General features: G+C 36.8%; 1 protein-coding gene and 1 long non-coding RNA gene across 3 annotated transcripts; both read right to left on the bottom strand.

Moving 5' to 3' along the window:
• Positions 1-666: 666 nt before the first annotated feature.
• Positions 667-2,663, bottom strand: LOC125587544 (flavonol synthase 3-like). The gene is made up of 3 exons (XM_048758260.1): positions 2,132-2,663; positions 1,085-1,412; positions 667-858 (listed from the first exon to the last, which is right to left on the bottom strand). Exons 1-3 carry the CDS (start codon positions 2,515-2,517, stop codon positions 667-669), a joined length of 906 nt encoding a protein of 301 aa, XP_048614217.1. The 5' UTR covers positions 2,518-2,663.
• A 6,298-nt stretch (positions 2,664-8,961) lies between these two features.
• LOC106405245 lies at positions 8,962-10,370 on the bottom strand. Of its 2 annotated transcripts, XR_007323840.1 has the most exons (7): positions 10,094-10,370; positions 9,878-10,013; positions 9,735-9,767; positions 9,575-9,648; positions 9,344-9,457; positions 9,179-9,256; positions 8,962-9,103 (listed from the first exon to the last, which is right to left on the bottom strand). It is a non-coding gene; the product is annotated as an uncharacterized LOC106405245 (long non-coding RNA). The 2 variants fall into 2 exon arrangements; XR_007323839.1 differs by having other exon boundaries at positions 9,735-10,362.
• Between the last annotated feature and the right edge of the window lie 1,745 nt (positions 10,371-12,115).

Below are 12,115 nucleotides of genomic sequence, written 5' to 3' on the forward strand. Positions count from 1 at the left end.
TTAGGTTTTACCCAAGAGTTTAGGGTTTAGTGATTAGAATTTAGGGTTTAGTGTTATTAAAATTTAGTTTTTAATGTATGATTTAGGGTTTAGGATTTTCAAACGTTTAGAGTTTATCCAAAATTTAAGGTTTAGGGTTTAAGATTTAGGGTATAGGGTTTAGTATTTTGCTGAAGACTTAAAAATATTTATTTATTTATTTTTTGTAACTATTTTTATGTATTTTTATTGTTTTATTTTAAAAAGATAATCTTATTTGGAAATTTAATGTTGTTTCCTTTTTTAAAAGATATCAAATATCAAATACTCAAATACTATTGGTTGGTGAACCTATAGGTTCACCCTAGGGGGTGAACCCAAGAATTACTCTTCTTTATACACCGTCACTCTATGCAACACATTCTCGCGATAGTAGGTTAAATATATTGATATTATTCTAGAATTTTAGTTAATTAATTAAGATAAATTTGATAGGCAAAATAAATATCATTTCTCACATGGATAGATTAAAAGACCGGAGCTTCAGCATTTATTTATAAAAGCATATAGTACATTGATAATTAATTAACAGAAACTTCCAACATCAATTAACTGAAACAGTCGTTCATTGAGATTAGCGTCAGTCGATAGGAAGCTTGTTCATCTTAAGATACTTGTACTTCTTTTTCAAAAAAGATACTTGTACTCTCTGTAGACATAAGGCTTAAACTTAGGAGCATCGTCAATAACTAGCTCCGCCAAAGGTCCGACGACATGATCAAGGTTCGGTTCCGCGAACACCGGCCACGAGAGTCTCGTCCTTACCGTATCCATCGTCACTCTATGCTCCCCACTCTTATACCTCCCATTGCTCATCCTCTACAAACTCCAAATAATTTTTTTAAAAACCATTGCATAAAATGTAATTAAATTTAGATAGAAACATATAAAATAAAACTTATGTACATATATGTATATTTATTTATTTTCTTTAAAAATTAGACTCTTAATTTCATCCGACCAAGGGCAGTCGCCTGCCTTGTACACATCCCCAACAATCAAAACTAAACAAACATGACTTAATATTGGAGACTTCGTCTAATACCTTGATTTGATCGGCAATGATGACGACGATGCTGGAGTCATCATACTTGACGTCGACCCACTTGTTATCCTGGTACGCCTGAAGTCCATCTACCTCATCAGCGATCAAGAACGTGATTCCATTGAGATCTGTGTGATGAGGAGCTCCGTAGAGCAGTTCGAGTTTTGGACACGGCGGATAGAAAATTATCTTCATCAGATACTCCACCGTTTCTCCGCCGAGACCTTCCTTCAATGCATCACGATGTAACCCTAATCCTTCTGATAACCACCCCATGATCTTCTCCGACTGCTTCTTTATCTCCCTTGCATACTCCTCATTCACCTCTCTGTTTCAACAAATATACATTCTACATAAAAGTCGGACACGATTTTATTCCGACAGAACCTAACTCAAAACTAGTTGGTAAAGCGAGAAAATGTGTTAGTTAAAAAAATAACAAATTTCCTGAATATTATTTTTTTGTTTTGTACAAAAATAACATTTTAAATTTTTTCCCAAACTATCATTTATTAATGAAGAATAGCACGTGTTAAAAAAAATTAAAAAATAACACTAAAATATTTTACATCATAATTCATAAATCATAAACCTTAATCTCACCCTATAAACTCATTTATATAAATATCTACCGTCCGTTTCATTTTAATTGTCATTTTAGGTTTATGCAAACATATGATTTTGTATATTTCCAAAACGAAAGCACAATTACATATACACCTAATCATATTTCAATCAATAGAAAAATAAAATGAAAAATCTTATTAATAAATTTTGTATTGAAACTCTAAACCGCTACTTATTTTGAAACAAATTTTTTTTCTTACAACGACAATTAAATCGAAACGAAGCAAGTATTTATACCTTTTAGTAAATGTTATTTTGATAATCTTTCTTGAGTGTGCTATTTTTTAAACAAAACTGATTGTTTTTTTTTGAAAAAAAAACTGATTTATTGCTATTCGAAGATATCTTTAAAAATGGAAAATGTTTTTAAATAAAATAAATAAGTGGATAAAAGTGATCACAAAATTCTTATACTCGTGCCTGTAATCTGGAGAGTTCTTAGGCCAGAATCTGTAGTTGATTCTTGACGCTGGCCAGACTCTGTGAAAGAGATGATCAGCCCATGTTTTTCTACCTTCTTTATCTTTCTCGTAATCCGTTGTGTATCCTTCTAAGTCCATAGAATCAGCTGGCCTAGCTACGGCTTCCTTCTCCTTCTCAGGCAGCTCAAAGAACTCTGTCCCAAGTTCTTTCAACCGCCGCATCAGCTCGGTTGGGATCCCGTGGTTAACCACCAGAAACATCCCCCATTCCTCGCTTGCTTTCACCACCGCACGTGCCACTAGGTCTTCGTTGTTACTTAGATCGACGATAGGAATATCTACCGGAGATGTTCCTTGGAACTTCGAGGGGACTAACTCGGCCATGTTTTTTCCTTTCTCCCGATGGTAATATTGCTTGTTTAGATGTTAATTGGAGTGAAGGTGTAGTATGGGTTTATACTTTATATATAGTATTAGGAAATATACTAAACCGACTTGGAATTTATCCGAGTGAAGGTGTAGTATGGGTTTGTACGGTTTTCTGTGGGCAACAAGGTGAAGGTGTAGTATGGGTTTGTACGGTTTTCTGTGGGCAACAAGGTTCGTGTGCATCACTTGAAAGAACAGATCGCAGTGTGTCGACAAGATGGTGCGTCTGTGATCGAGTACTATGGACGTTTGTCCAAGACTTGGGAGGAGCTGGATATGTACAAGCCCCTGCCTTCGTGTTCGTGTTCTGCTATGGCAGAGTTTGAAAGAGATAGAGAAGAAGAAAAGGTCCACCAGTTTGTAATGGGATTGGATCAAGCTCGTTTTGGAGGAGTGTGTCAAGGTATAATATCCTCTGATTCTACACTGGATATTGGAGAAATCTATGCTAAGGTGATTCGAGAAGAGCAGCGTCTCAACTCAGTCAAAGAGAGAGAGATGCAACAGAATGCTATTGGGTTTACAGTTAAGAAAGAAGCGGGCGCAGCAAGTTCTGATCAAGCAACCTCACGTACTGACTCTGGAACCAGAAATCGCGTGCCTCAATGCTCAAACTGCGGTCGTAGTGGGCATGAGAAGGCAAACTGCTGGCAGTTAGTCGGTTTTCCTGACTGGTGGGAAGAACGTTCAGCAAACAGAAGTGGAGGAGGAAACAGAGGAGCTTACAGAGGTGGTCGTGGTCGTGGAAATTATGGGTCTGATCGATCCAGAGGCAGTGGAGCAAAGGCACACGCGACTACATCCAACTCGTCTAGCTTCCCTGAGCTAACGTCAGAACAGTGGCGAACGTTGACTCAGATGATCAACGAGAAAGCCTGCTCTCCCACCGATAAGTTGAATGGTAAGAGTAAACTGGGTGATTTGATACTAGACACGGGAGCTTCCCATCACATGACAGGAGACATCTCGTTTCTTGTCAACACAACGAGTATTTTGCCATGTCCAGTTGGCTTTGCAGATGGAAACAAAGCATATGCCACACATACAGGAACATTTCCTTTAACTGATCGAATCACTCTTGATCATGTCTTGTTTGTGCCAAATTTGAACTGTTCCTTGATATCAGTCTCAAAACTGTTAAAGCAAACTAATTGTTTCGCATTACTAACAGATACGATTTGTCTCTTACAGGATCGTTTCACGAGGACCCTGATTGGAGCCGGTAAGGAACGAGATGGGGTGTATTACTTCACAGATGTCATGGCTGCTAGAGTTCACCGTGTCTCAGCTCCTGTTGTTAAGTCCGCTGATCAACTTCGTTGGCACCAGAGGCTTGGGCATCCGTCATCTTCAGTTTTATCTAATTTACCTATGTTTTCGTCTACTAAACTAGCTGCCCTAAGTCCTTGCGACACATGTTTTAGGGCTAAGCAAACTAGAGAAGTGTTTTATGATAGTATCAATAAATCAAATGAGTGTTTTGCGTTGATTCATTGTGATGTTTGGTTTCTTCTGGTGCTGTATATTTTTTAACAATCGTGGACGATCATTCAAGAGCTGTGTGGACGTATCTCATGCTTGAGAAATCCGAAGTTCGTACGATCTTGACTAATTTTTGTAGCATGGCCTCTACTCAGTTCAGTAAAACAGTTAAGACAGTGAGGTCCGATAATGGAACAGAGTTTATGTGTTTGGCAAGGTTCTTTCGAGAAAGTGGGATTATTCATCAGACGTCATGTGTAGACACGCCTCAACAGAATGGACGTGTCGAAAGGAAACACCGGCATATACTTAATGTGGCCCGCGCCATACTATTTCAAGGAAGTTTACCGGTGAGGTTCTGGGGTGAAGCCATCATGACAGCAACTCATCTTATAAACCGTACTCCCACACAAGTTCTTCGAGGTGCTTCACCATATGAAGTCCTGTATGGTGAGAAGCCAAATTATGATCATCTTAGGGTCTTTGGAAGTCTGTGTTACACACATTTGAGAGCCCGCGACAAAGACAAATTTGGCTCTCGAAGTCGTAAGTGTATATTTATGGGTTATCCTTTTGGACAAAAGGGTTGGAAGGTGTTTGATCTCGACAAGGAACAGTTCTTCATCTCTCGAGACGTCATATTTTACGAGGACACGTTTCCTATGTCATCTATTTCAGAACAGTCGTCGGTTCAGGGAATTGTGTCTCCGGCTCCACCTACTAATGCACTCGACTACTCTGACTCAGATTGGTTATTTGAGTCTGTCCCCAGCTCACTCGACAGGGGGAGTAGCGATGGAATTGGCAATACAGATATTACTGTGGTAGTTGAACCAATAACATCTGAGACACAGAGCCCACAGGCTCCGGAGTCTCGTTCTGCATTACCAGCTGATAGGTCTACAACTCCTGCAGAAGTCGTTACAAGTACTGAAACACGTACTGATCAGAGGTCTGAGCCAGTACAAGATATCTCCATGAATGATCCGGTTGTGTTAGGCAGAGGACAACGAGTGCGTCTTCCCTCTGTCAAGCTTAAAGACTACGTCAACTACAACGTCATGTGTCATGAAGATACCCATCTCGTTCCACTCTGCGCTTCATCCTCGTCCACGGAAAACGCTCCAGGTATGACACAATCTCCTTTAGCTACATATATCTCTGTTGATGCCTTCTCAAGTGCGCATCAAGCTTTCTTAGCAGCTGTAATTTCAGGAGTTGAACCTAAGCGATATCATGACGCCATTAAACATAAGGTTTGGTGCGACTCTATGAAAGAAGAAGTCACTGCTCATGAGGAGCAAGGCACGTGGGATATTGCTTCGCTTCCGCCTGGCAAGACTGCCGTGAGTTCTCAATGGGTTTATAAGATCAAGTACAATCCTGATGGTACAATTCGGCGACACAAATCTCGTCTGGTTGCCAACGGAAATAAACAAGTCCAAGGCAAAGATTTTGAGGAAACATTTGCCCCAGTTATTAAAATGGGCACGGTTCGTATGCTTCTCCGTATTGCCGCAGCTAAGAAGTGGGAAGTTCACCAAATGGACGTTCATAACGCATTTCTTCATGGTGATCTTGAGGAAGAAGTGTATATGCGTTTACCTCCAGGCTTTACTCACTCTGATCCAACAAAAGTATGTCGCCTCAGGAAATCTATTTATGGCCTTCGACAGGCTCCACGGTGTTGGTTCTCCAAGTTATCTAAAGCTCTCCTGCAATTCGGTTTTGTTCAGTCTTACTCCGACTATTCATTGTTCTTATACACTAAAGGATCAGTTGAGATTCGAGTTTTGGTCTATGTCGACGATTTAGTGATCGCCAGTAATAGTCTCGACAAACTCACCAAGTTTAAAGAGTATTTGGGACAACAGTTTCACATGAAGGATCTTGGTAAGCTCAAATACTTTCTTGGTATAGAAGTAGCACGCACTGAAGAAGGGATCTTCTTGTCTCAGCGCAAATATATCATGGATATCATTGATGATATGGATCTCCAGGATGCTCGTCCAGCATGCACACCAGTCGAGCAGAACCACAAGATCGCCTCCGATCAGTCACCTCTACTTTCTGATCCAAAGATCTATCGTCGCCTTGTGGGCCGTCTTGTCTATCTTTCCATGACTCGCCCTGAACTTTGTTACTCTATTCATCTTCTGTCTCAGTTTATGAAGTCACCTCGTGAAGGACATTTGGAGGCTGCATTGCGCGTTGTTCGATATATCAAAGGTTCTCTCGATCAAGGAATACTCATGAGCTCCGATGAAAATCTTGACCTCTCCATATACTGTGACGCGGACTGGAGTTCTTGCCCTGTTAGTCGTCGATCTTTGAGCTCATTTGTAGTCCTTCTCGGTGATTCTCCAGTTACGTGGAAGACCAAGAAACAAGATACCGTTGCTCACTCGTCAGCTGAAGCCGAATACAGGGCTATGGCTAAAGCTACTCGTGAAATGAAGTGGATTGTTCCTTTAGTTAAGGATCTCGGTATTCCAGTTCCCAAACCTGTCTCGTTCTTTTGTGACAATCAAGCGGCAATATACATTGCAGCCAATCCAGTGTTTCACGAAAGAACAAAACACATAGAACGAGACTGTCATAGTGTTCGAGATGCGGTCCTTGCTGGTTTGATCGCCACTAAACATGTTCGTACTAAGGATCAGCTCGCTGACATCTTGACGAAAGCTCTTGGTAAACCACAGTTTGAAGTGTTACTGTCCAAGTTGGGTGTCAAGAGACTTCACACTCCAACTTGAGGGGGAGTATTAGGAATATATGCAAATATACGATATACCATATCTATTTAGGATAAATTCCAAGTCGGTTTAGTATATTTCCTATTCTCTTGTTGTCGAGTTTGTATATATACATTGTAAAGCACGTTCATTATCAATAAGAAAGTCTTCTCTAAATCATTGAGACCTAGATTTACATATAGATTAGAGTTACATTTGAATGTAGTAGGCGTATGAGTTATTCTTCAGTCACATTGCTTCACTTTACCACACTTTTCTATATGATTGGTTATCGCAATATTAAAACCTTTATGCTTCCAATTATAGAAACTTTTATTAAAATATTCCTTTAATAATTGAATGTGATTGGTGAAAATAGCTATGATTGATGGATTCTTAAAGTCGTATAATAAATATTTTTATGTGGATACCTAAAAACAGGAAAATCCCACTCAATATTACACATTTAAAATATTCATATAATATTTTAGCACTAAATTTATTTATAATTTTTGAAAATCTCTCATATTTGGTAAATATGCTTTTAGATTACCTTTGATTTTGGTTACCTGACGACTATACTCTCATGTTTATATAATTTACAAGCAATATGTATCCAACTTGATAAATTTGTATCCAACTTGATAAATTTGTATCCGTACAAAATGCACACAGTAAGAAAAAGTTAGATTCGCCGAAGTTATATGAATAATAGGTACTGGAAAATGTCGGCAAAATAAACAAAATAATAGGAATGGATCTACTGCATGCAATGCATACTACTGAATTTTTATTTATTGGATATGTTGAATTACTTGGTAGGTTCTATGACAAGAGGAGGTATGTCATGTGCCCCACCTCACTGAAATATTTATCATGTAAACAATAGTTCTAGGAAAATAATTATGCCTCGTATATAAAAAATTATGGACCCGCTCTTGAGTAACATATATAGTGGGGGTATTCTGTGGTAGTAATACCTTCTCTAGAAGCTCTATTATATCAAGAACGTGAATCTCGTCCAACCACAAAGTAAGTAGTCATCTACACAATGCATATTGTTAATAATTATATAATTATACATATTTTTAATAAAATTAAAATATGTATACATTATGGCGTGTGAATTTGAATAAGTTTGAAAACATTGTGTAAATACAAAACAAGGCAATTTGATGGATTAAGGATACAAAGTAAATGTGATATCTTGAAGGCAAACATTTTTGTACTGAACATATCACCATATAATATTTCACATCTAGCCAAAAAGATTTATTTGTTTTAAATATTAACAGTTATAAGTTATTTATAAAAATAACAATGTTTTGAAAACCGGACCGGACATTGACTCCGCATTATCACTGGATAGCTGGTCGGACCAGTTTCAACCAGGGTTTTGATTTTTCTTTATATATACATACTAATATATATAATATTAAAATGTTATAAAAATAACTAGAATAACATTTGATCAATCCAGATTTTGTTTACTGCACATTCCACTGGTAACCAATTAGAACTTCTGAAGCAACAAATACCTTAAAAAAAAAAGGTAAAACCATTTAACTTAAACTTGTTATCATTAAGACAAAAATTTGAGACGATGTTTTTACAAAACTACATAATCCATACATATGAATAGCAAAGAAACCACATGGTGCATTACAATCTAGTCTATTCTAAAGCATTCCTCTGCCCCAAAACACAGATTACAATGGTATGGGTTTATATAAGTAAGAGTTGCATTTGAATGTAATTATTGTCACATGACCATATTTCTTTTTGTTTTTCACTTTACAGCATTTTTCTAAATGATTGGTTATTTTCCTAAATATTATAACATTTTCGTCTCCAATAATCATAAAGTTTATTAGATTCCTTTAATGATTGCGTGTATGGAAGGGTGAAATAAAATATCCCAAAAACTATATAATAAAAGAAGTACAATAAAGAAAAACAAGTAGTATGAATTTTTGTTTATTGCATGTATTGAATATTGTGTGGGAGCACAGTTTTCTGGAAGTTAGAGCATCATTAACCCTATAACCCCATTTGGGTTTCTTAATGATTTGTTTAATAATAAAAGTTAGTTAAGAACTTTAGTTAAGAAACACTTAGTTTTTATACTCCATTGGAAGTTTCTTAATTAAAGGTTCTTAAAAAAAAATTAAAGATTGTTTTATTAAAATTTAAAATTAATTTTATTTATAAATTAAAATTGGTTTACAAAACTAAAACCAGAAAAAAAAACTTAAACCTAAGACCATAAAGTCATGCCAAAACCCACTAGGATGTGCTGATGTTGGAGCTATGCTGCTTTATATCTGATTATAACAAAACTTGTAATGTGAGCATAACCATCAAAGGACCAATACCTAAGCAATTGTAATGCTGCTTACCTGCCATGTATCATATGCAGCGTTGACAATGAAAAGTTGAGTTTTCATCTGACTGATCAGATTCTCTGGGAAGAAACACTGCAAAGAACAAAAAGGGAGTTTCATAAACTACTACAAGACTTGGATTCATTTTGCAACAATCATCAGAAAGAGAGAATGTACTACCGAAGTTGGATCAAGATGGTTTGTGCACAGACGAGGCAGGTTGTTTTCACACTCTGAAACTCTACTATACCATTGTATAAGTTCCTGATTGTTCGTCCACCAGACACATCAGTTCTGTGTATTAACAGAAACAAAACCAGTTAATCACATGAATAGCTTTTACAAAGACTTGGAGTTACAGAGAAATAACGAAATAACACATGAATAACTCAATAGTGTAATGATTCTAACCTCATTCTGACCATCTCCCCTGAAAGAAGCACCATCACAGTAACGAAGCTTAAGTCTATTCCAATTGAAAAGGTCTACAAAAAATCAAGCACATGGCAATGAGGATTAATGATTCTCAAAATTACTGATATGGTCAGAACAAAGATTTTAGAGACTAAACCTGGATTTTTTTGAGCTTTATCACTTAGTATTCCTGTAAAGGGAACTCTTTCTCCATGTAGTTAGATGATCCATGATAGAGACAAAGTTCACCAGCGGAAGCAAATCAAAGCATATCAATAAACTGATACAATACAAACCTACTTTTCATTAAGAGGAAGCTTCCCTTCAGTGTTGAGCTTCTTCAGGAGATAAGCAAGGGCTTGTCCTTTTTCACTTCTTGAACCTTACTCTTGTCAATGAAAAAGCTAACCTCGTTTGGACTCTGATCACATTCTCTCTGCATCAAGTGATTGAACTTTGGTCACTTAACATAGAGGATATAGCAATTTATACATAGTGGTTGCAACAGGCTTTTACGGATCAGAGGATCCAAGCTCCAGCTCTCCAGATTCTGATCCTGAATCTGAAACCGGTCCTTGATTCTCAATCGGATTTAACGTACAGATTCAATAGCGGCATCGATCTTGACCTTAGATTGCTTGGTGGGGCTTCGAGACGAAGAAGACGGTTCAGAGGATGAGGAAGAAGAACATAGACGCTTGGAAGTGGAAGAGCTGCGTCTCGTCTCCGGCGGAGAAGAAGAGAGGAAAGGAAAAAAAAATAAAAATAAATAAAAGACATATTTTGCTTGGCTGACACGTGGTATAAAACCATACTTAGGATCGGTCACCAAAATCCTTTCTTAAGGATCGGTTATCTGAAATTAATTTAGTTTTCATTTAATTAAATGACTCATTTACTTTAAAAACCCCCTTAAGAAACCTGGATAATCATGGTCTTATATTACCAAGAGCGTGAATCTCGTGCAACCACAAAGTAAAGTAGTATTACACTACACAATGTGCTAGTCTTGAATATCAGTATATCACTGAAAAACACTACTACTAAATAAATAAAGATTACATAAACAGAAATTACATCAAAGATTCAAAATCACCAATTGTTTAGCTATTTTTATGATATACACATTTTCCGTGTGATAAAAAAGATATACAAAAAATTGCAAAAAGAAACCTAGCTATATAGTTCTAAAACCTGTTTGTTGAAATAGTCCATAGTTAGATATACATTTGGTCAATTCCGATATTGTTTACTTCACATTTCAATGTTAGCCACTTAGAACTTTCGAAGTAACAAAGACCTTTAAAACGTAAAACCATTAACTTAGGTTGGCTCTCACTAAGACAAAAACTTGAGAGAATGTTTTTACAATATTAGAGAATCCATCCATATGAATAGCAAGAAACCATATGCTGAATTACAATCTAGTCTACTTTAAAGCAAATCACAACGCTGCCAAAGCTCATTACAAATTCCAATGCTACGAAAAAATGAAACTGATGATATCGACTTTACCTTACAGACGTCTGGTCTTGTTAGGAGGTGCTTAACCAGGCATACCCATTCCAGGATCTTTCCTCTTTCTGCTGGTGCGGTTGAGCCATCCCGCGTTTCTGCGGCAGAGGAACACTTGGGCTCTTGGCTACGACAACATAGACATTTGCCATAGGTCCACAAAATTTTTGTGTTCTTTTTAAGGTCTTTTTACTCTGTTAATTAGCAAAAGAGTCCATAATTAAGTAACCTAATTTATAAAAAGGTCTATATTTTTATTTTATTTGTTTCAGGTCATAGAGCTTTTTTTAGTTCTAAGTTAAAAGAAATGTAATGAAAAAAAATATAAAAAAATATTTATAAAAGGTCCATATTTTTTGTTTTGTCTAGGGCTAATATGTTGGTTTAGAAGGCACTGCACTTGGGTTCATCCCAGCCCGAGCTGGAAAATTATAAGCCATCATGCCTTGAGGTTGCATCCTCTGCATGTTATGCCCAACCATTGGTCTTGGCATCGATCTACTCCCCCATCTCATGCCGGTTTAGTTTGTTAGGAATTTGAAAAATAATTCGGTTTTCAGTTTGGTTTTTGATTTTCAATTTTTTTAAAAGAATTCCCCCATCTCATGCCGGTTTAGTTTGTTAGGAATTTGAAAAATAATTCGGTTTTCAGTTTGGTTTTTGATTTTCAATTTTTTTAAAAGAATCGAAATAGCCAAAATAACCAAAAAACCGAACCGAAAGTAACAGAAAAAACAAAAATAATCAAATTTAACCGAAATAACCGAGTTTGACCGAAAATATCCTATTTTTTTGAGAAAACGATACCAAAATTAACCGAAAACAAAAAAGAAAATCGATTATTTTAAGAAATAAAGTGAAAACTAAAAAACCGCTAACCGAACCAAACTGAAATTTAATTCGGTCAATTTCGGAATTGGTTTTCAAAATTTCCGTAAACCAAAAACCGACGGTTTGGTTTTGGAAAACCAAAATCGCAGGGCTAGTTTCAACGGTGCTTGGTATATCATTGCAAGCCCAAAA

The sequence above is a fragment of the Brassica napus genome, chromosome A2, assembly GCF_020379485.1.
Source record: "Brassica napus cultivar Da-Ae chromosome A2, Da-Ae, whole genome shotgun sequence".
NCBI classification, from domain to species: domain Eukaryota; kingdom Viridiplantae; phylum Streptophyta; class Magnoliopsida; order Brassicales; family Brassicaceae; genus Brassica; species Brassica napus.

Excerpts from the sequence above, each read along its gene's own strand:
- LOC125587544 (XM_048758260.1), bottom strand. The coding sequence starts at position 2,517 with ATGGCCGAGTTAGTCCCCTCGAAGTTCCAAGGAACATCTCCGGTAGAT. Across the intron at positions 1,413-2,131 it reads AAGAACTCTCCAGATTACAG|AGAGGTGAATGAGGAGTATG; the intron begins GCACGAGTATAA and ends TTGTTGAAACAG. Across the intron at positions 859-1,084 it reads TCATTGCCGATCAAATCAAG|AGGATGAGCAATGGGAGGTA; the intron begins GTATTAGACGAA and ends TGGAGTTTGTAG.